This window comes from Rhinatrema bivittatum, chromosome 1 (genome assembly GCF_901001135.1).
Source record: "Rhinatrema bivittatum chromosome 1, aRhiBiv1.1, whole genome shotgun sequence".
In the NCBI taxonomy this organism is placed as follows: Eukaryota; Metazoa; Chordata; class Amphibia; order Gymnophiona; family Rhinatrematidae; genus Rhinatrema; species Rhinatrema bivittatum.
Genome location: NC_042615.1, coordinates 683,364,748 through 683,387,767, shown reverse-complemented (window position 1 = coordinate 683,387,767; position 23,020 = coordinate 683,364,748). Strand labels below are relative to the sequence as shown.

Here is a 23,020-nt window from a genome sequence, read left to right as displayed (position 1 = left end):
GAGTGCTCCTCTCCCCCATTATCCGCTGTCCTATCCTCCCCATGAGCACCCATTTGCCACGCTGGCCAACCTCCACAACCTCCCTTCCCCGCCCCCCAGCTAGCTGGCCTATCTCCCCTGAGCCCATACCCCCACCACCACCCTCCATCCGCATGCGACCACACTCACCGCACGCGTGCTCATGTCCCGCTGCGTTGAAATCATGACCCCCCTCGGCCAGACACCACTGCCACTCCACGAGCTCTCATCCGTCCCCCGTCCTTCCACGTGGAAGCCCCTGCGATCTGCCTCTGTGGCTATCTTGCTCCTGCTCGGGCTGGCCGCCCTTCTCACCACGGCGCTCGGTCTCGGCTTCAGGCCTCGCTGCCGTCCTGCCCCTGCACTCACTGCACCGGCTGAATCAGCCACTTTCTCCGCTCCTTGGGAAACTGTCGAAGACTCCCAACAATGCCCTGCTGGCTGGCACCGTGTCTTCTCCCTGCTCCCCAGCGCTGACCGTGACTGGGCTCCGTACCCGACTCACGTGGCTGGCCTGCACGGCTGCCTGAACAGGGGAGTCCGGGATGGAACGGGGTATGCACCCCACATTATAGACTGGTCCAGGGTGGACCTCGGGCTCGGCTTCGGGCCTGCTCTCACCGGAGCTGACCTTGACACGCTCCATCTCTCTCTGGGGGGAGTGGGGGCCCAGGATGGCTACCTCCATTTGCAAGCCTGCTAATCTCGCCGCGCTGGAGCCGCAACCCCCCCCCCCCTTTTGGGACCTGCCCGACTCTGGCTTGCCGGCATGCTCCTTCTCTCCCCACTCCTTCTCATAATTCTCGTATCAAGTGCCTCACTAAACCTATGCTCGCCACAAAACCTTAAGCACAAAGTTCATCGCTCCTGCCTCTCTCCCTCTTTCGAATAACTGCCTCAGTTGGTCCTCTAACGTCACCCTACCCTATCCAATCCGCTCCCCTTATTTGAAGCTGAGTGTTACTCTTCCCTTCGTCCCCTTCCTATCTTCCCGCCTTCCTAATCCTAAACTACTCATCCCCCTACTCTGCCTGCTACTCATTGCTCGCTTTCCCCCTGTTACTGCTGCTGTGCTGTAAACCAGCACGGCTTGCTTATATTAATCAGCTTGTAATGACATCAATTTTTTATATTATTTACTCAAAAAAGCAACTCCATTGCTCATACTTTATAAACAAAAGTAATTTCCAAACGGGTCCCCCGACATGGACCCCATGTTTCACCAGAAGGCTGCGTTGGGAGAGACAAGATGTATTTCAAGGCTTCATGCAAAACCACAATCAAGTAGCAAGGCACTCCTTGTAACAGTCCCTCCCGATGCAGCCTTCTGGCAAAACACGTCGGGGGGGCTCCGTGTCGGGGGACCCGTTTGGAAATTACTTTTGTTTATAAAGTATGAGCAATGGAGTTGCCTTTTTGAGTAAATAATATAAAAATTGATGTCATTACAAGCTGATTAATATATGGACTAAGTTTAATTTCTGCATCTCCTTTTTTGATGTGTAGGTAATAGGTCTAAACATTATTACTACCAGTTTGCTATGATTTACCCTGTCAAATGCCTAAGCATAGTCAATATGGGGACAATTAAACTGCCTGTTTTGGTACAAACTCTCTGGGTAGTTTTTACTGATGGAGTTTACACTAATAAAGCAAAACTGCATGCGTAGTTTTACATTGATTATTGCCATGGAAAAAAAAATAACCACAGAGATTTGCACCTGCTTTTTCTGCAGCTGCTGCTTCCAGGTGAAATAACATGAGTAGTTTTGAAAAGCCAAAACTACATATGCTGTTCCCTCCCTGACCTAACCCCGCCTGCAGAATTGCTTCCAAACAATGCAGGTAAAATTTGGCACAACCTAGAACGTCATAGGTCATTGCAACCACATTGAGTATGGTCAGTTTTCAAAGAGACTGTCTTATCTGCTTTGAAAATTGCTCCTCCCAGCCTTGTTTAGCTCAGCCTTAAGTCAGCATAGCATTGCTTCATTTTTATTTTAAATTCTTGTAAAATATATATTATTTTGTTTACTATTGTGTACAGTTTTGCACTTAGCTCCATTCTTTTTGCCTTGTCTATATATGCAACAGAAACAAATTATAGTAACTGCAGTTAGAAAATAAGGTAAATTTGAGGCAAAAGCAGGCCAAAAAAGAAAAACCTGCCCCCATCAAAGAGTAGAAGTAATTTCATTCCAGATGAGCAGAGAAAAGGGAAGGTGCAGTCAATCGTATGCCACAAGTCCTATAGCATAGGGGTGGTGGAAAGGGAAAACAGTTGTTGGCAGTTAAATGTAACAGACTGTGACAGAAACCTCTGTGAGCTTCCAAAGCCAACACAAGCAACAAAACAGAAAATTGAGTAAATGTACTGTTCCTCTCAACCACAGCATAATTCTTCAAAACATATGAACGTGTTTCTGAAAGCTCAGTGTATCACATCATTATCATTTGCCTTGCCTTTAGCTGATCTAGCTCTTATCTGCTGCTGTGTTGGTGAACATTAATTTTGTGTATAATCTTTGAAAACAGGGAAAGTGGAGCTTGGTAAAGGTATACGAGCAGTTTACCACCAAATGCCACTGACGTGGACTCCAGGATATTTGGACAGAGCTTTGCAAGTAATGGAGAAGGTGTCCACACTGTCCGGTGATACAAAACTATGTAAAGAAGCAGTAAGTTTGTTACAAATATCTCAGCTTTAAATGTCAAATTTTCCTGTGTGTTTGAACCTTACCTGTGACGGTTCCATGAAAGCGGTTTTTCTGTATGTAGCCACCATTATCCCTCCTTTCGTCCCTGTATAATTCAGAGGGTCTCATAGCTGGAGATATTTCAGCAGGTCTGAGGATACCTGGCTGGAAGTGCTGAGATATGGTGTATATAGATGTGTCGGGAGCTACTGAATAGGTGTGTGTTAAGAGTTTTAAAATATTATAACTTCAGCAGCTTCTGCCCCAGGCATAGTGCATGCAAAGTGTGCCCAGTCAGTGGCAGATCACTAGACAAAGCCCTCCTGCGGAGAACTAATATTACAATTAGGTAATTGTATTTCACACTGAAATATCACTGTTTTGGTGGCCGGCCCAGTGACTTGGTGGTAACACAGTTAAGTCTTCTGCTCCCCAGGCCATCCGGAGATGCTGCAGAGACAGTGCTCACAGCTATCAGGGGAGAAGTGGGAGGGAATCTTCAGGGCGACCCAAATAGAATTTTGCTACACATAAAAAATAAAAAATTGCATGGAGGAAGCAACAGAAATAGTTTGTGAAAAAAGTAGGCAGAAAAAGAAACAAGCATGAATAACCCCTGATATCCTAAATAAAATGCCAATCAGCCTCTGGGGCGGGTGGTAGGATACAGAAGTGAAACGTGGTGTTATTGAAGAATTCGGAAGATTAGTCTGAAGGGCTTGAGATGATGGGAGGTGGAAAAGCCTGGGAAAAGACCTGGTCTTAAGGAAAAATGAGATTTCTCTGGTAATTTACTCACTAGGTTGATGTAGTGCTACAAGCCACATGCAGCACTGTAAAGACACACAAGATACGGTCCCTGCTCCATGGAGCTTATAATCAACCTAAGACTCACAACTGGCACATTTAATTATAGAAATGACTAAATCAAGAATGCCATGATTAGGAAGAGCCAAGGTTTACATTTTAAAACTAGCCTCATAATCATAAAGTGAGTTTTTGGACTGCATTTAAATATGATAAGAGAGGGAGCGTGATGCACCAGCTCAGGAAGGGTCTTCGAGGCCTTTGGCGCCACAAGCTGAAAAGCACAGTAAGATGATGGAGCAGAAGGACACAGATAAAAGCAACTTGCCTGATGATTAAATTTGGAAGGAGGAGTAAGGAGTAGCTGCAAAGTGAATGCACTTGCAGGCAAGTGATGGAAATTAGTTAATTTAGTACTTAAGTACTGGCGGGTAAGATAGCTCGAAGCAGAGAGCAGTCTGGGGCAGTGAGATTAGAAAAGGTCACAGCCTGGATACATTGGTGAAACAAAAAAACTAAGCATAGAAGAGAACTGGTGCTTCATAGTTGCCAACCTTCTCATCCAAGATAGAGGGAAGGGGCTGTCAGGCCACGGGGCCATTGAGAGTGACTCTGGGGGTTGGAGGAGAGCACAGGGTTTGTGAGGCCCTTCATGTTTGTCACAAAAGGGGGATGAAATCCCCCTCCTCCCCTGCCCCCACCAATAATTGGTGGTTTGCTAGGAGGATTTCAGGATCCATTTCTTCTATATTCGTGGAGGCTGAGAGATCCAGCTCTTCTTCATACAGATAAATTCCCCCTTATGCAGACTTTACAAAACGTTGGCTGACATCTGGGTATCTTTGTATTTTGACATGTATGAATCTTTGTGGCGACAATTGTTTGTGACTTTGCTGAACTCATTTTTATTTGCAAGAAAAAATGTTTCAAACATGCTTAGAATTATCATTTGGCTATAAATATAGCAGGTATAGCATCTGCAATAAAAAAAAAAAAATGGGCATGGGGAGGGAAGAGCCTTCCTCCCGCATCACCTAGGTAATTTCCGTAAATCACGATGCCGTACCGCAAAGGGCAATACTGTAGCGCAAAACTCCATGCATCAACGTGTTGCACATCATTAGCCATGTCTTGCATTGTTTTGTGCATTGCACTCTCTTTTTTTTTGTTCAGCTGCCTCTTTGAGGGTGTGTCAGGAGTTTGGAAAGAGGACGTAGGTAGGTGAGGTTGGTGGCTACTTGGCTGCTCTTTGTAGTGATTACTGAGTGAGTTGTCTTGTTTTCTGTTTTCTCCTCTGTTTCCCTTTTCCTTGGTTTCTTTTGTCTTTTGGTGTGTAAGATTTTTGTAGCTTGTCCCGTATGTCTGTGTATCTTTTTCTGTGGAGTGGTGGAAGAGTAAGGACAATTGGAGGAATGGTGGTTGTGGATGGAAGAGTGAGGAGACATGAGAAGGAGTGGTGGTAGTGGTGTGGAGGAATGGTAATAAGGAGGTGTGAGAAGGAGTGATGGTTGTGGTGAGGAGGGTTGGAGAGGAAGGAGCTTGAGAGGCGTGAGAGGAGAGGGAGGTGTGGAGGAGGGAGAATGAGGGCAGGAGTGCTAGGGTAAGGAGGAGTAGGGACAGGAGTAGAGATAGGCAGGAGGGAAGGGATAGGAGGAGGCAGGAGGAGGAAGGGGATAAGCATTGAGGATGGAGGGAGGGCAGGTTGGGGATAGAGAGGGAAGAGAGAAAGGGAATTGTAGGGAAGAGGCGGGGGGGGGGGGCAGAAGGGAGGGGAGACCGGAGTGGGTTTGAGGAATGGGAAGAGGACACCTCTCCAGAAGAGGAAGTGGTACTCCCTCCGGCAGCCAGACAGCAGGACACCCTCACCTGAGGGCTTTCAAGTTTTGCGTCCAGGACAATGAATTGTTTATTGCTGGGGTCCTTGAGCATTACATAATGCAGTTTGAAATCCATGCCGACAGGACCTCCAGGGCATCCAAGGACCAGATCTGGTGCCCCATTGCCCAGGCAATTTTACGGCGGAGCGGGATCCATCGCAGTGCCGAGCAGGTGCTCCTTATTGTGGAGCTTCGCTATTGTCTCCTGTTGTCTACTTCAGACAGTATGCGCTTATCTAAATATGGGGTATATGGGCCTGTATGTGAGATGAGCACTAGCTAGCTAGTGTTCCGCTTCATACGCTGTCCGGTACAATAACTATTGAAATGCTTGGCTAGAGAGTCAGTAGCTACGTCTTCACTGTTTGGAGACCCAATGGGTTGTCTAGCTATGAGCTGGTCATAATGCAATTAGAACAAACCATTGGGCTCTTCCATTGTGAAGATGTATCACCTCTGACCAAACAATGAGCCTTCTCTCTGCCTGTAGCTCATCCTTAGCAAACAGGTTTTAGAGAGATCCACAAGGCAGGCCAGTACAGGCGAGGCAGCCAGACTCTGGAAGTCTGCCTGATCTCAAGCCACAGCAGCCACCTTCTGCATCGTCTGCTCTTGGCCTGTGCCCGAGCTCTATACGTCACTACTCCCTCACTCCTCCTCAGTAGTCACACAGCAGGTGACGCCCTCTTCCAGTAGCCTGCTCCTGTACAGCGGTGCATAATGTAAAGCTTGATTACTGCAGAAGTTAAACACTAAGGGGCAAATTTTAAAAGCCCTATATGCACCAAGCCTATTTTGCATAGGCCCGGCAACGTGTGTATGTCCTGGGGCTTGAAAAAAGGGGCGGGGAATGGGCGGTCCGGGGCAGGGGCATGACCAGAGGCCTCCCTAGGGCCGCTAGGCAGAGAGATCGCGCGCCGGCACTCGGCCAGCGTGCGTAACCTACACCTGCCCAGAGGCAGGCGTAACTTGCTAAATAAAGGTTAGGGGGGTTTTAGGTAGGGCTGGGGGGCGGGTTAGGTAGGGGAAGGGAGGGGAAGGTGGGGGGGCCAAAGGAAAGTTCCCTTCGAGGCCGCTCCTATTTCGGAGCGGCCTCGGAGGGAACAGGGAAAGCCATCAGGGCTCCCCTAGGGCTCGGCGCCTGCAAGGTGCACAAGTGTGCACCCCGTTGCGCGTGCCGACTCCGGATTTTATAACATGCGCGCGGCTGCACACGCATGTTATAAAATTGGGCGTAGATATTAAAATCCGGCCCTAAACGGGTACCAGACATTTGTCTTTTAAAGAATGCTGTAATCTCCCCCACAGCCCCCACCCCCCATGTCCTAGCCGGGTGATGGAAACACAGAGCTAGAGAGTAAATAGAGAAAGAAGCACGTGTCTTACCTATGAGCCAACCATCACCGTAGAGGCCATCTTCAAATAGGCCCGATTGCCTAAGTATAAAAGAATCGTGGGCGGCTTCAGGAAGCCTGGCCACAACGTTAAGGATGCGCAGTCGTGTGTCACAGACCATATGCACATTGAGGGAGTGGAAGAACTTTCTGTTGTGTAAGATCTCCTCCCTGTTACATGGTGGGATGATAGCTATGTGAGTGCAGTCAATAGCTCCCACTGCATTGGGAAAGTGTGCAGTGGCATCAAAGCCTCTCTTGATATCCATCAAGTCCTGCCTGTCCCGAGGGAATGCTATATAGCGCTCAATGCAGTTGGATACTGGTATGACCTGGCCCAGACAGGGTGGAAAAAGTGCTCCAGATCATTCCCCCAATGACCCCTTCTGTAGTTTGGAAGGTTCCGGATGCCAGGAATTGCAGGGTGGCCAATAGTTTGGTGAGGCCAGGTATAGCGTGAGACCGTTCCGTGATCGGATCCAGATCCCCTCTTATTTCCTCATATAATTCCAGGATAGCCCAAGAGCTTCTTAACACATATTCTTCTGGCATGCCCAACAAAGATGTTCATGGAGGAAAGATGCGTTCCCTGTATCTCCTCAGCTGTGGCCCCCTGAATGGCAAGCACTGTCAAGGGCCCTGACTCTTTCCCTGCAGGGCCAATGGCTCATCTTCTGATGCAGAGACTTCCCTAGGAGGGGTGAGAATGTCCTTTGCCTGTTCTGGTGGTTGTTTTTCTTCTTCTTCTCCTTCTTCTTGTTGGCTGTGGCGACCCTCCTCAAGTATTCAGTATCCTCTCACAAGTAGACTTGCCACAAACATAATGGGTCTAGGAAGGCAGGCCAGGTATGAATAGGTGTTTTTAGTGGTCCAGGAGAGGGAGTGCTCGGTGTTTTTGCTATTAGGCCTCATTTTATCGCATAGTAGCCACGAACCGCGCTAGCGGCCACACACTTGTGATAAAAACATTTTTGCCCATAATGCCAAATAAAATAGGTGTAGCTTTTTCTGGCATTAAATCTTGCGTTATTGTGAGTTAATGTAACGCATTCGGTGATAGGAGACCCTACCTTGCATCAACTCCTCCCACTCGCATTCTCAGCATAGAATTTGCATATGCATTTGCTTTGGATAAGGCCCTAACATGACTTGAAAATAACCCTGAAAGTGTTTGTGTTCTAGGACATTTGTTAATTTGTGGGTGGATGATTGAGAGGACTGGGATAACTCTTATTGTTCTCCTGCTTGCTGACACCCATATTAGTAATGTTAATTGGCATTACCATTTTGCTGTAAGTTTTCGCCATTTATATTGTATTTATACTCTGTCCATTTTTGTGTTCTTAAACTAGATATAATTTATTTTGACCTTTGTGAACTGTTATCCATTGTTAATATTGTATTTGTGTCTTAAGAGTCCCAGTAACATAAATAAGTCCTTCAGTCTTCTGTCTTGTGGTTCATAAAGCCTTTGGACTCCCTTGATAAAGTTAATGTTATAATGTATATCTGGTTGCATTTTACGCTTCATTTTACACTCTTGGATAAGCAAATAAAAATAGTTATTGCAGTCCATACTGATTGTAGATTACAGGATTGGTGGGTTTGGGCTTTCTGTACGGTAATGGAGTAATTTCTTCACATTGCCAAGGATTGTTGGCTGACATTTTAGAGGCACAGAAAACAGGGCCAGGGACATTGGCTGCTTCCTCTCCTGCGGGTCCAGAGGAAATATTTAGTTCCAGCAGTTTTAAATCGGATGAAGAGATGAGCTGCCGGAGGCACAGCGGCAGTGTATGAGATGTACCCAAGGGACAGATTCCTTTTTATTTTCTAGTGAATTTGGTTCTTGTGAATTTAATGTTCATGACGGTGCTCATGCTGGTATGCTAAAAGCACTCTAATAATATGTACAGTACCATTGTATGTTTCATTGTAACATTTCATGAATTTTTTATATTACCCTCTTATCCTCAGAGGTGAGCCCTCCAGCGCAGGGATGAGGTCCATTAGCCGGGCAGTGCGGAGAAGTTTGTACAACTGCTGTGCATGCAGTTCCTGTTCTGGAGATAAATAGAGCACTTCAGTTTACTGTTCTGTCAATTTGGCATTTTTCATGAGCAGTAAATTAGTTTCATGAAATTTTAATGTTTCTAGGATAATTTTAAAAACATTATTAGTGCATCCAGAATTTCAATTAAAATTCAAACTTCATCCAGGTAGTAGCATTTATCTTTTGTGTCCACACGATTTGTACCTATGTGATTGTTTTGGGCAATGTGATGCTCTTGAATTGGTGACAAAATAGCCTTGCTTTTATACAATGAAAACAAAGCTAGGCTAGTGCAGGTTCTCTTTTATAGAGATATTGATGTGTGTCTTTTTTTTTTGTCAGACTCCTCATTTTTCAATCTGACTATGTACCTGATACATAATTGGACAAAAATAAAGTTGGGACAGCCAGCCATTGCACGTTGAGGTAGACATCCAGCACCACCACCATTATCTGCAGGAAATGATAATGTGATTTTAGCTTTTTCTTCCCAAACAATATAAATGATTTATATTGCAGAATCATAAGTCAAATCTGGAACTCCTGTACTTATTTGGCTTACGACTTTCTTATTAGATTTTTGTCCCCTTTATTTTCAGTTTGCATACAAGTGTTCTGTAAATTACTGTGCACTGTAGTAAGAACTCTGGTGGAGATGATAGTCATGAAATCTATTTTTGTGCTTCAGCTTGATGTTCTAGAGACTGTGTTGAACTCTGCATCTACTCTGCGTGCTAAGCAAGAGCCACAGGAAGAGGCATCTGAGCAAAAACAAGCGTCAGAAGATGACGACGAAGAAACGGAACTGCCCCGGCTGCCTGAGTACCTTAACAGGTTTAACGTAAGTTTACTGATGATACTGTTGGATAACAAAGATTGATGTCCTGTATGCAGTTCACAAATGTAGTTTTCTGTTATGCTGGCCGTCTTTCGTAGAGCATCATTAACATTGGCCATCACTTTTAAAATTGAAATCAAATTCTGTTTATGGTGCCTCAAACAGGAAATTGCTTTGATGAGAACAAAAGCTGATGGCCATATGTCTTTTCTTTATTTGCCGAGATTTCACTCTCACTTTTAATGACTTTACTGGTAAATCAAAATCCTATTAACCAAAGTGGTGCATCATTAAAGCTCCATTGCCTGACCATGTTCTCGCTTGTTAAAACAAAGAGCACTTTCTGATACTGTCCAGGATTCACGACTGTCATGGCTAGAGACATTTTCCTGAAGTGCATTAGGCACAGGGGCTGAGTTCTGAAACCAAAGTTAGCCATCCATTGGCTGCACAGTCTCTCCTTTTTGGTATGGTATGAAAAATTAGATAGAGGTTATGAAACAGTCAGTTTATTGTTTTCTAAGGTAATCAATAATGATTTATACCAACACTTTGAAGGAACTTTTATTTCTTTACCTTCGTTCTGCAAGAAATGAATGCGGGAAAATGTCCTTTCCTTGTTACTGCTTTCTTCTGATTTGATTTTCTTCTCCATTGCTACGTGACAGAAAGGCACCTCTCCCTTGTTGCTTTTTTTTTCTGTTTGGTTTTCTTTCTTGGTCCAGCTTGTCACTGGTATGTAGCAGTAGAAATGTGAATGGCACCTTATTGGGGCCCCATTTAAATAAATCCTGCCAGTAAAATAAAGCATGGCTCAGCAGCTGTCTAGGTTTTGACATGCATCCTGCCACTTTTCATTAGATAATTCTTACCCGTGGTTCTCTAATGTGAGCTTGACTGTGAACAGAAGTTTTATTTGCAACCCATTTAGAAAAAAAAAAAAACTGTGGAAAGAAAACACTTGTCATTGAGCAAGAGACAAAGTATCAATCTTTTTAGCTCTGTGAGGGGATGTGCCAATTCAAGCTATTCTTACTTTTCTCATTGGAGCTACATCGTACATCATAAACATTTACAGCCATGCACAAGTAGGAAAGCTATCCCACTACAGTTTTTTTTTAGCCTTTTTCTGCTTTAATATCTCTTAATCCTAACCAATATTGGTTTCCCCATAGCACAGCACCTTAGGAGTAGCTTGCATTCACTTAAGATATGTTAAAGGTAAATCCTAACGGGGCTGGCAAATGCCAGTATTTTTTTTAAAACTCTATTTATATTAGAACATAAGAAATTGCCATACTGGGTCAGAGCAAGGATCCATCTTGCCCAACAGTGGCCAATCCAGCCTACAAGTACCTGGCAAGTGCCCAAATACTAAGTAGATCCCATGCTACTGATGCCATTAATAATATAGAAAAAGCCTTAATGGGCAATACAATATAACAGTCAAATACAAAAAAGACGTATCCACCAAAAATTACAATAATAATCTAAGGGACCATCATATAAACCCCTCACTTTGATATCTTTTAGAGCCTTACGTTGTGCTCTATCGATAGATCAAAGGGGTACACTTTTGAGAATTTTTGAGAATTTTTTTGAAGCATTTTTACAAAAAATTATAATTATTAAAAAAGTGCACTACTTCCCTGTTTGTTGGGCATGCATTAACCTCAACAAACGGGGAAGTACTGCACTTTTTTAATAATTATAATTTTTTGTAAAAATGCTTCAAAAAATTCTCAAAAATTTGGACCAATGATTAAAAGTGTACCCCTTTGATCTATCGATATAGCATAACATAAGGCTCTAAAAGATATCAAAGTGAGGGGTTTATATGATGGTCCCTTAGATTATTATTGTAATTTTTGGTGGATATGTCTTTTTTGTATTTGACTGATGCCAGTAATAGCATTATCTGTTCCCTAAGTCAACTTGATTAATAGCAGTTAATGGACTTTTCCTCCAAGAACTTATCCAAACCTGTTTTAAACCCAGCTACATTAACTGCACTAATCAGATTTTCTGGCAACAAATTCCAGAGCTTAATTGTGCATTGAGTGAGAAAGAATTTTCTCTGATTAGTTTTAAATGTGCTACTTGCTAACGTCATGAAGTGCCCCCTAGTCCTTCTATTATCCGAAAGAGTAAATAACCAATTCAAATCTACTCATTTTAGACCTCTCATGATTTTAAAGACCTCCATCATATCCCCCCTCAACCGTCTCTTCTCCAAGCTGAACAGCCCTAACCTCTTTCACCTTTCCTCATAGGGGAGCTGTTCCATCCTCTTTATCATTTTGGTTGCCCTTCACTGTAGCTTCTCCAGTGCAACTATATCTTTTTTATTTATTTATTTATTTATTTGTCATGTTTTGTATACCGTCATTCGATTTCGCCATCAGAACGGTTTACAGAATTTGGTGTGTTAGTTAAAATAACATTACAACGTATTGTCATCAAATCGGTTTAGAAATTCGTGATATGTTGTGGGTTAGTTGGTATAACATGTGCAAATACAAGTAGGATGGGGTCACAGGGTGAGGTAGTTGGGTAGGAAAGTAACTGGGATGAGTCAGATACGTCGGTTAGTAAAACAGGCTTTCAGGTTGAACAAATAGTTAAGATGCAGTTAAATATGCTTTTTAGGCTAGATATTAATTTCTTAGAATTTCGAGAGGTCGTAGATATGTTGTTGTCCATGGTATGGATGGTTGTTTCTTGGTGCTGGTATGCATTGGTGTCTGGCAGTGCGGTTGATGGTGTGAGTTTGCGTAGGCTTTGGTGAACAGCCAGGTTTCCAGTTCTTTTTTCAAGGTTTTTATGTTGGGTTGCGTTCTTATTTCAGTTGGGAGTGAGTTCCATAGTGAGGGGCTGGCGATGGATATAGCTCTTTCACAATTTGTATTTAGTAGTGTGTTTCTGGCTGGAGGGATTTTGAGGAGGCCTTTATTCTTTGAGTGTAAGTCTCGTTTTGGAGCATGGTGCTTGATGGTTTTGCTTAGCCAGTTGGATTGTTGTCCTATGATTAGTTTATGCAGAATTGTTAGTACTTTGTAGTCTATTCGATATTTTATTGGGAGCCAGTGTAGTGATGTGAGAGTTGGAGTAATGTGTTCATGTTTTTTGTTCCGGTTAGGATTCTGGCGGCTGTGTTTTGTAGGATTTGGAGCGGGCGGATATTGCGAGTGGTAGGCCCAGTAGTAGGGATTTGCAGTAGTCAAGGTTGGCAAAGATGAGTAATTGCAGGACAGTTCTGAAGTCATCCTGTGCAAGGAAAGGTTTAAGGCATCTGAGGGTAAGTAGTTTGTGGTATCCTTCTTTAATCTTGTTAGTTATGTGGATTTTGAATGATAGGTCTTTGTCTATGGTGATTCCTAGGTTTCGAGAATGCGTGACAGGAGAGATTGATGATTTTGGGTTTTCCATTTTGAGTGGTTGCATGAATGTGTTGTTGTTCTTGCTATCTAGTATGATTATTTCAGTTTTGTCGAGGTTTATTATAAGTTTTAGGTCGGATAAACGTTGTTTGATTTCCGTAAGATAATAGGTTAGTCTTTTATAGGTTTCTTCTAATGTATTCTATATAGGAAGTGATTCAGACCAAGGTGTTCTAGTGTGTGACAAATTGGGAGAAGGTAGATGTTGAAGAGTATTGCTGATAGGGCAGATCCTTGGGGAATGCCAGTGTTAAGGTTGACTTTGTTCGAGAGGGTGTTGTTCAATAGTACTTGGAAGTTTCTGTGTGATAGGTAGGATAAACCATTGTAAAGTTATACCTGTGGCTCCTATTTCCGATAGTCTGTCGAGAAGGATGGTATGGTTGACTGTGTCAAAGGCGGCCAATAAGTCTAGGAGGATTAATAAATAGCTTTGTCCTTTGTTGAATCCTCTGAGTATGGTGTCGTTTAGTGTGAGAAGTAGTGTTTCTGAGCTTTTCCTGAAGCCGAATTGTGAAGGGTGAAGAATGTTGTTAATTTCGAGGTGGTCCGAGAGCTGGGAGTGTACAATTTTTTCTATGATTTTTGCAATGAAAGGTAGGTTGGATATCGGGCGGTAGTTTTGAAGGTTTTCCGGATCTAGGTTGCTCTTTTTTTTTTTTAGAGGTTTAATGATTGCTGATTTTAGGCATTCTGGGTAAAGTCCTTCGGTGAGTGAGAGGTTGACAATGTCTGTTATAGTTTTGGTTATTTTATTTTCGATCAGTTTCATTGTTGGTATGGGGATACTGTCAATGGGATGGTTTGCTGGGTTCATTTTTTTTGATGATTTTTTGAATTTCCGGCGAGGAGGTGGGGTCGAAGTTTGACCAGGTTCTAGTCAGTTTCTGTGGCATTTTTAAGGTTTGGGCGTGTGTGATGGGGCTGTTTATTAGGTTTTTTTTATTTTTTCGGTAAAGAATTCAGCGAATTAGTTACTTTTGATAGGGTTGTTTGTATTCTTGGTTCGTTTGGTGAGGTTATGTACAATGGAGAATAGCATTCTGGGGTTATGTTGGCATTTATTTTGCTCGAATAGAAATCTTTCTTAGCATTGTGAATACATTTTTTGTAGTATGCTAGGTAGGTTCGGTATATGGTGAGTAGTAGGGCTGTTTTATTCTTGCGCCATGATCTCTCTTTTTTTCTGAGTTCGCGTTTGGCTGTTCTTTTGCTGTCGTTGTACCATTGACTTGGATGTTTTGGGTTTTTTATTGTCTTTATGATGGTTGGGTTTATTTTGCCTGCTATGTCTTTGTTAATGTTGAGCCATTAGGTTGTGGCTGTTTCTGAGTTTGTTAAGTCGATGTTTGTGAGTTCTTCTTGTAGTTTTAGTTGAAGTGTATTGCTATCAAAAGGAGGTCGGTAAGTAATTGTTCTTATGTTGTTTACATCCCTGGTTGGTTTTATGTTGCAGGTCAAGGTGGATTGGATGAGGGAGTGATCAGACCAGGGGATTTCAGTTATTGTTGTTTGGTGTGTTGCCCATGTGTCAGTATTGATAAATACTAGATCTAGGGTATGTCCTGCTTTGTGAGTTGGGCCACTGATGATTTGCTCCAATCCCATTGTTGATAGTGCGTCGGTGATTGTTTTGCATGTGGCTGTAAGGGGAAGGGTGTCCATGTGTATGTTGAAGTCCCCTAATATGATGATTGGCTTGTTAAGTGTTAATTTAGTGATCATGAATTCTATCACAGGGGAGCAGTTTCGTTCTAGTGAGCCTGAGGGCAATATATTAGACAGATTTGTATTTTTGAAGAATCAAATAGGGCGATTTCGAAGGGGAACATATTTTTTATGAGATTAGTTTCATCTGTAAGCTTTTTTTGATGATTAACATGATTCCTCCGCCTTTTGTTTTTGGTCTGGGGATTGAGAAAATTTTGTATGTCGGGTCTTCTGTTTGATTAATTAGGACGTTGTCAGAGTTTTTTATCCAGGTTTCTGTGATCGCTATGAAATCTGGTTTTGCATCGCTGAGTAAGTCAGTGAGAATGTGCATTTTTTTTACTATTGATTGTGCATTAAAAAGTATGAAAGATAGGATTAAGCATTTGGTATAGATCTTAAGGTTGTTGTATGTAATGTTGAGATGTTTGCACTTACATTTTTTCTTATGTTTTTGTTGTTCTTCCTGGATTGTGGTTTTTGAGATGTGGTGACCAGAATTGTACAGAGTATTTAAGGTGCAGTCTCACCATGAAGCGATACAGAGACATTATGACATTTTCTGTTGTTATTCATCATTCCCTTCCTAATAATTCCTAACATTTTATTTGCTTTTTTTGACTGCTGCAGCACACTGAGCCGACGATTTCAACGTATTATCCACTATGATGCCTAGATTTCTTTCATCGGTGGTAACTCCCAATATGGAACCTAACATCGTGTAACTACAGCATGGGTTATTTTTCCCTATGTGCAGCACCTTGCACTTGTCCACATTAAATTTCATCTGTAATTTACATGCCCAGTCTTCCAGTCTCACAAGGTCCTCCTACAGTTTATCATAATCTGATTATGATTTAACTGCTCTGAATAATTTTGTATCATCTGCAAATTTGATTACTTCACTTGCTGTATTCCTTTCCAGATCATTTATAAATATATTGAAAAGCACCGGTCCAAGTACAGATCCCTGAGGCACTTCACTGTTTACCCTTTTCCACTGAGAAAATTGACCATTTAATCCTACTCTCTGTTTCCTGTCTTTTAACCAGCTTGCAATCCACAAAAGGACATTGCTTCCTATCCCATGACTTTTTTTCTTAGAAATCTCTCATGAGGGACTTTATCAGACGCCTTCTAAAAATCCAAATACACTACATCTACTGGTTCACCTGTATCCACATGTTTATTAACCCCTTCAAAAAAATGAAGCAGATTTGTGAGGCAAGACTTCCCTTGGGTACATTTATGTTGACTGTGTTCTGTTAAAACATGTCTTTCTATATGTGCTGTGATTTTCATCTTTAGAATAATTTCTATTATTTTTCCTAGCTCTGAAGTCAGGATCGCTGGTCTGTAGTTTTCCGGATCGCCCGTGGTTGCTTTTTTAAATATTGGGGTTACATTGGCCACCCTCTAGTCTTCAGGTACAATGGATGATTTTAATGATAGATTGCAAATTTTAATAGATCTGAAATGTCATATTTTAGTTCTTTCAGAACCCTGGGATGAATACCATCCAGTCCAGGTGATTTGTTACTCTTTAGTTTGTCATACTGGCCTACTACATCTTCCAGGTTCACAGTGATTTGGTTCAGTTCATCTGACTCATCACCCTTGAAAACCATCTCCAGAACCAGTATCTTCCCAACATCCTCATTAGTAAACACAGAAGCAAAGAATTAATTTAGTCTTTCTGCAATGGCCTTATCTTCCCTACGGACCCCTTGGTCATCTAACGGTACAACCAACTCCCTCACAGGTTTCTTTTCGGATATATTTAAAAAAGGTTTTATTATGAGTTTTTGCATCTACAGCCAACTTCATTTCAAATTCTCTCTTAGCCTGCCTTATCAATGTTTTACACTTAACTTTACAATGCTTATGCTTTTTCCTATTTTCTTCAGATGGCTCCTTCTTCAAATTTTTGAAGGATTTGTTTTGGCTAAAATAGCCTCTTTCACTTCACCTTTTAACCATGCTAGTAATCGTCTTGCCTTCCTTCCACCTTCCTTAATGTGTGGAATACATCTGGACTGCGCTTCTAAGATTGTATTTTTAAACAATGTACATGCCTTTGTACGCGTTTAACCTTTGCAGCTTCAGCTTTCAGTTTTCTTCTATTTTCCTCATTTTGTCAAAGTTTCCCTTTTGAAAATTTAGTGTTAGAGCTGTAGATTTACATATTGTCCCCCTTCCAGTCATTAGTTCAAATTTGATCATGTTATGATCACTATTGCCAAGTGGCCCCACCACCATTATCTCTCTTACCAAATCCTGCATTCCATTAAGAATTAAATCTAAAATAACTACCTCTCTCGTTGGTTCCTGAACCAGTTGCTCCATGAAGCAGTTATTTATTTCATTCAGGAACTTTGTCTCTAGCATGTCCTGATGTTACATTTACCCAGTCAATATTGGGGTAATTGAAATCTAATCAAAAAATGTGGAACCCAAAATATTTTGAATAGTAGCCTAAGAAGGTGTCAGCAAGTCTGACGTTGTGTGACTTGTAAAAAGACAACAACCGGTCTTCTCAATCATTCACCTTCATCATCCTTTAATACATCAAAAATTTTTATATGCTTTTTTCTTTTTTTACTTAAAATAGTCCTCCATCCATAGCAATTAAGATGACCCAGACTCTTGACAATCATTTATTTACATAGCCCAACCCTGCCAGTGTTTCGCTTTGTCAGCTTCTTCAGGGGCATGCGGAAAACATTTTAGCAAGAGTCAATAACCCATTTAGACGGGACAAGACGTAGTAACCATCTTATCAGGAACACAGGAACGTCTTGTCCCGTCTAAATGGGTTATTGACTCTTGCTAAAATGTTTTCCGCATGCCCCTGAAGAAGCTGACAAAGCGAAACACTGGCCATGTTGGGCTATGTAAATAAATGATTGTCAAGAGTCTGGGTCATCTTAATTGCTATGGATGGAGGACTATTTGAAGTAAAAAAGAAAAGAAAAAAGCATATAAAAACAATTTTTGACATATTAAAGGATGATGAAGGTGAATGATTGAGAAGACCGGTTGGTGTCTTTTTACAAGTCCACAACATCAGGCTTGCTGACACCTTCTTAGGCTACTATTCAAAATATTTTGGGTTCCACATTTTTTGATTTGATTTGCTGTTGTGGTTAACCGCGGACTCTCTTTGTGTAAGTTGGGTAATTGAAATCTCCCAAATTGGTTTGCTTCCCTGATTTCTCTTAGCATTTCATCATCTGTCTGACCATTTTGGCCAGGTGGACGGTAGTATACTATCACTATACTCTTACCCATAACATATGGGATTTCTACCCATATAGATTCTACTGAGCATTTAGTCTCTTGTACGATCTTTATCCGGTTGGACTCTATACCCTCCTGGACATAAAGTGCCACACCCCCACCAAGTTGATCCTCCCAATCATTGCAGTATAATTTGTACCCTGTTATAGCACTGTCCCATTGGTAGTCTTCCTTCCACCAGGTCTCTGAGATGCCAATTATGTCTATCTCATCATTTACAGCAGTACACTCTGACTCTCCCATCTTACTTCTTAGAATTCTGGCATTGACATACAGACATTTCAAAGTGTGTTTTTTGTTTGTATTAACAACCTGCTTTTCAGTTGATAGGGATAATTTGGAATTCTTTAGCTCAGGTGATTCTTTACTTATAGGCACATGGAGTATATTTGCTTTTATTAGAACCTCTCTGTTGGATGCCCTAACTCTCCTGTTTCATTAGTATCCTTCAAAGATACATTCCTCTGAGCCATACACTGCTGAGTGACTATCTGCTTTCCCCCTTGTTCTAGCTTAAAAGCTACTCTATCTCCTTTTTAAAAGTTAGCGCCAGCAGCCTGGTTCCACTCTGGTTAAGGTGGAGCCCATCCTTTAGGAAAAGTCTCCCCCTTCCCCAAAAAGTTCCCCAGTTCCTTACAAAACTGAATCCTCTTCCCTGCACCATCATCTCATCCATGCATTGAGACTCCGGAGCTCTGCCTGCTTCTTGGGACCTGCACATGGAACAGGGAGCATTTCAGAGAATGCCACCCTGGAGGTTCTGGATTTCAGCTTCCTACCTAAAATCCTAAATTTGGCTTCCAGAATCTCTCTCCCACATTTCCCTATGTCATTGGTGCCCACATGTACCATGACAGCCAACTCCTCCCCAGCACTGTCTGTAATCCTATCTAGGTGACTCTTGAGGTCCACCATTTTCGCACCAGGCCAGCAAGTTACCAGGCGGTCCTCACATCCACCAGCCACCCAGCTATCTACATTTCTATTAATCAAATCACCAACTATGATGGCCAACCTAATCCTTCCCTCTGGGCAGTAGCCCTGGGAAATATCCTCAGTGCGAGAGGATAACTCATCACCTGGAAAGTAGTCCCTTGCTACAGGATCACTTCCTGCTACACCAGGGTGATGTTCTCCAACTGGGAGACCTTTTTGATCTGATCTTTCTGATCTTTCTATGAAGACAGAATTCAATGAAGATCTTACCTAGAATACTTATAACAAAAAGGACAACCAGAAGTATATTGCCTTTACAGGCAAGAACAAAATGTCCTTCCTCGACACATCACGATATTTCAGTACATAAGTCATTTAATTTTTATGCCAACAGACATATCTGGCTCATTACTTAGCATATTCCAAATGAGCGTAACACATCTTTAATAAACATTCCAAAACCTATAAGGTAGTAGACATCTCCTGTCAGTAAGGAGATTAAAAAGTAATAGCAACACAACCATTAGTGAGTCTAGTAAGGTGAAAAGCCTACAGATGGAGAGGTCTAGCATATACAAGTTTGTCTTTCAGTATGGCCAAGTCACTTCACACGCCATTGCCTCAGGTACAGACTTAGATAGTAACATTTAAACAAGTGCATGGGTGCACATGTGCATGGGTTCGTCGGGACGCAACCATTTTATAACATCTGTGCATATATGTGCGCATGTTATGAAGTAGCATGACCGCGCGCATATGTGCACACAACTTTAAGTGGAGGCATGCCTATGTGCACAAATGCCACTTCTACGTGTAAGTGGGGAGATTTTAAAGCACACGCACACAGACACCTTTACCAGTTTTCCCAGATCATTGCCCAGTTTGCCGACTAGTTCCCAAACCCCACTAGTTTAATAGCCTCCCTTCTCCCCTGTTAGCCACAACCCTTATAACCCCGCGATCTATTTATCTTTATTTTATTACTTACATGTCCTCCATAGCAGAAGTAAAGTTACGTGGCAGGGGACTCCGGCGTGCGCCTGTGTGCATAACTATTTACACACAAATTTGAAGTTGAAATCCAGGAACGCCCATGCCCTGCCCAGACCATGCCCACACTCCGCCCCTTTTTTGGAACTTTTCATTTGTGTGTGCAGCGGGAGATACACACACGTTCAAGCGGCTTTTAAAATCCACTCAGCGAGCACTGGCCCAACTTATTCACTTATCTCCCTGGTTTGGTGCACGCCAGCCTTTTAAAATTCACCTTGATTGTAAACCCTCTGGGGACAGGGAAACGCCTACAGTACCTGAATGCAATCTATGAAGTACCTGAAAAAGTGGAATATAAATTTAAATAAACATTTGGATGCTTCTTATATGAAATGATGGGTGCAGCAAATAAGAATCCCCTGGAGACGTCTGGGAGAGACAAACCATACTGGGAGAACCGTGCCACTGATTCCTGGCTGAAATATTTAGTTTAGATGTAATCGATTAAGATATGTGTGATTCATCATTCAGAAAGATTTTCTTCTTTCTGCTGTATATGATAAATGTCTTCGCTTGGGATATACAAAGAGATTTTGAAATTTTCCTGAGATTTCCTGAGAAGCCACGACTTGATGGACATTGGCATACAATAGCATTATACTTTGTGAAGTTTGAACTGCCACCCCTTAGTAGAATGGCTTGGAGTTTGTAAATCTTAACAGCGAACATCTTGGTGGTGGTTTGGGGGACAAGGCTTGAAAGTTTTCTGATTCAGTAGGGTGTGGCTTGTGTGTAGTGTCTTATTTGTTTGTTTGATTTATTGTATGTTAATTGTCTGTGCCCTTTTGCCTTTTATGTGATAGGGTTAAGTCTCTGATTTTTAACTTAATAATAAATTCTATTCATTTTATCAAATGATGAGAGATTTTAATGAATAGTTAAGTTTAGTCTGTGTGCAGATTTTACTGGTGGAGTTTGCACTAATAAAGCAAAACTGCATGCATAGTTTTACATTGTTTATTGCCATGGAAATAAATACCCACAGAGATTTGCACCTGCTTTTTCTAAAGCTACTTCTTCTAGGTGAAACAACATCTGTAGTTTTGAAATGCTCAAACTGCATATGCTGTTGCCTCCCCGACCTAACCCCACCTGCAGGAATGCTTCCAAACAATGAGATTTGTAACTCATCACTTTTAAGTTGCAATTGTGTTCGGTGGTAGTGCCCTTTAGCCCCCCAAAATTAATTTACTACAAAATACATCTTCATTTCATTAAACCTGTGGTATTATTTAGTTTTACCTTTCCTTCTTTGAATTCTAGAAATATAATAAGTTTGCACAGCTAAATTCTACCCAGGAATATAGATGGGATTTCAGCTTAACCTTGATTTTACTCCATATTCTAATGTAATTTGTATTCTTTCTTTGCCAGGAGTTGTATTCTAAGTTGCATTCGCTTGGCATGGTTGAGTCTGAAAGCCTGCTGACCCTGACCAGTCGCCTCGCTAAGGAAAAGCTGCCAGCCTCGGAAGTGGAAGACATTGCAAAATATGAGCAGGATCTCAAGGAGTGGGGACAGGAGCGGGCAGGTCTAATTGTGAGAGAAAAAGAATTGAGAGAAAAGGCTAAACAGGAGCTTGAAGCCAGGCAGGCAGCTAAAGCCTCAGTGTAACATTGTGCCACCAGTTCTTATTGTTTTGAAGATTTTGGATGCACACCCATGCTGCAGTACTATTGAGACTGTGATGTGCATCGGAATTGGTCTGTACTCCCAAATACAGCTTGCTCATGTTACCTACATTGTATGCAACCAAAATGTGATTTAATATAAAAACATGTTGGTTTTCAAGGAGCAGAGGGACATCTAAATAAAACAAAAATGATTTTACCTACAGGGTTCCATTTTTATTTCTTTATTTATCTCTCCATGATGATCTCTTTGTTAAGAAATATTAGGGAGGAAATGGGCCAATGGCTATGGGCTTGATTCCTGACTCAGGTGTTCTATTGCCTGGGCGTCCGGGGCTGGGGATGCTATGCAGGCAGCATTCACACACCCTCAGGGGAGGTGGGGAGTCATCGTCCTTGTGCAGCAGTGACACCTAGTGGCTGAATTTAGGGCCCATGATTGCAGGGTTCTAGAAGGAGCCCTGGTGCATGGCTCCTGGCCCAGGACTGTTGCTGCAATGATTAGACTAAATTAAATTGGGAGACAATATCAAGTAGGAGAAAAATTCCCTGGGTAATTGTAAGTGAAGGCAGATCCTACTCTGGTTCCAATTGAGCTGGAAGCCTAAAAAAGCAAGAAGAAACTACTGGATCAAAAAAAAAGAAAGAAATATTAGACAAGCTATCATTCTACTGTAATTTTGTTATCCTATCCTCTGAATTGATTTTTCCTTTACTGTTCCCAAAATCTTGTTAAAAAAATATATATATTTATTGCAGATTACAGTATTTAATTTTCAAAATTCAAAAATTATCCATGCTTACTCAATTTTGATGATGTTAATGTGTGTTGTACTCAAGGACCTTTGATTTACATCAGTCTGGTCAGGTGTTTAATTTATTCAGCATGAATATGGTATGAAATTAATTAGCATGCAGTGGATCTGAATTGGAAGTATTTGCACTGCCCTGCTCCTGATTAAACCTAGAGCATGAGTTCATTGCTAGCAATTAAAAAGTCAACTATGATGAAGAGCTTTACCTTTGTAAGATTAGCTTACTGGACAATACAATAAGTGTTAGGTCTAAATATGATACCCACGCTTATTCACTGGACATACGAGTCTTACAGAGACAGCACTTACTGATCCTGGGATACAGTGATGACAGAGTGATCTTCTGAAATGTTAGCAAGCTCCAATTTTGTGTAAATTGTAATAATGATGACTATTTTTGGCCTTTTATGAGGTCCATATTTAACTGCTAGGCAGATAGAAGACTTAGCCCA

The 23,020-nt window shown here is 41.9% G+C and overlaps 1 protein-coding gene across 1 annotated transcript in view; it reads left to right on the top strand.

Moving 5' to 3' along the window:
• MRPS27 (mitochondrial ribosomal protein S27) overlaps positions 1-21,958 on the top strand; it is a 234,752-nt gene extending 212,794 nt beyond the window's left edge. The window contains exons 9-11 of the mRNA XM_029574646.1: positions 2,554-2,696; positions 9,534-9,686; positions 21,497-21,958. Of these exons, the coding sequence (XP_029430506.1) occupies positions 2,554-2,696; positions 9,534-9,686; positions 21,497-21,736 (536 nt within the window). The 3' untranslated portion in view covers positions 21,737-21,958. The remainder of the gene's footprint in view (positions 1-2,553; positions 2,697-9,533; positions 9,687-21,496) is intronic.
• The last annotated feature ends 1,062 nt before the right edge of the window (positions 21,959-23,020 follow it).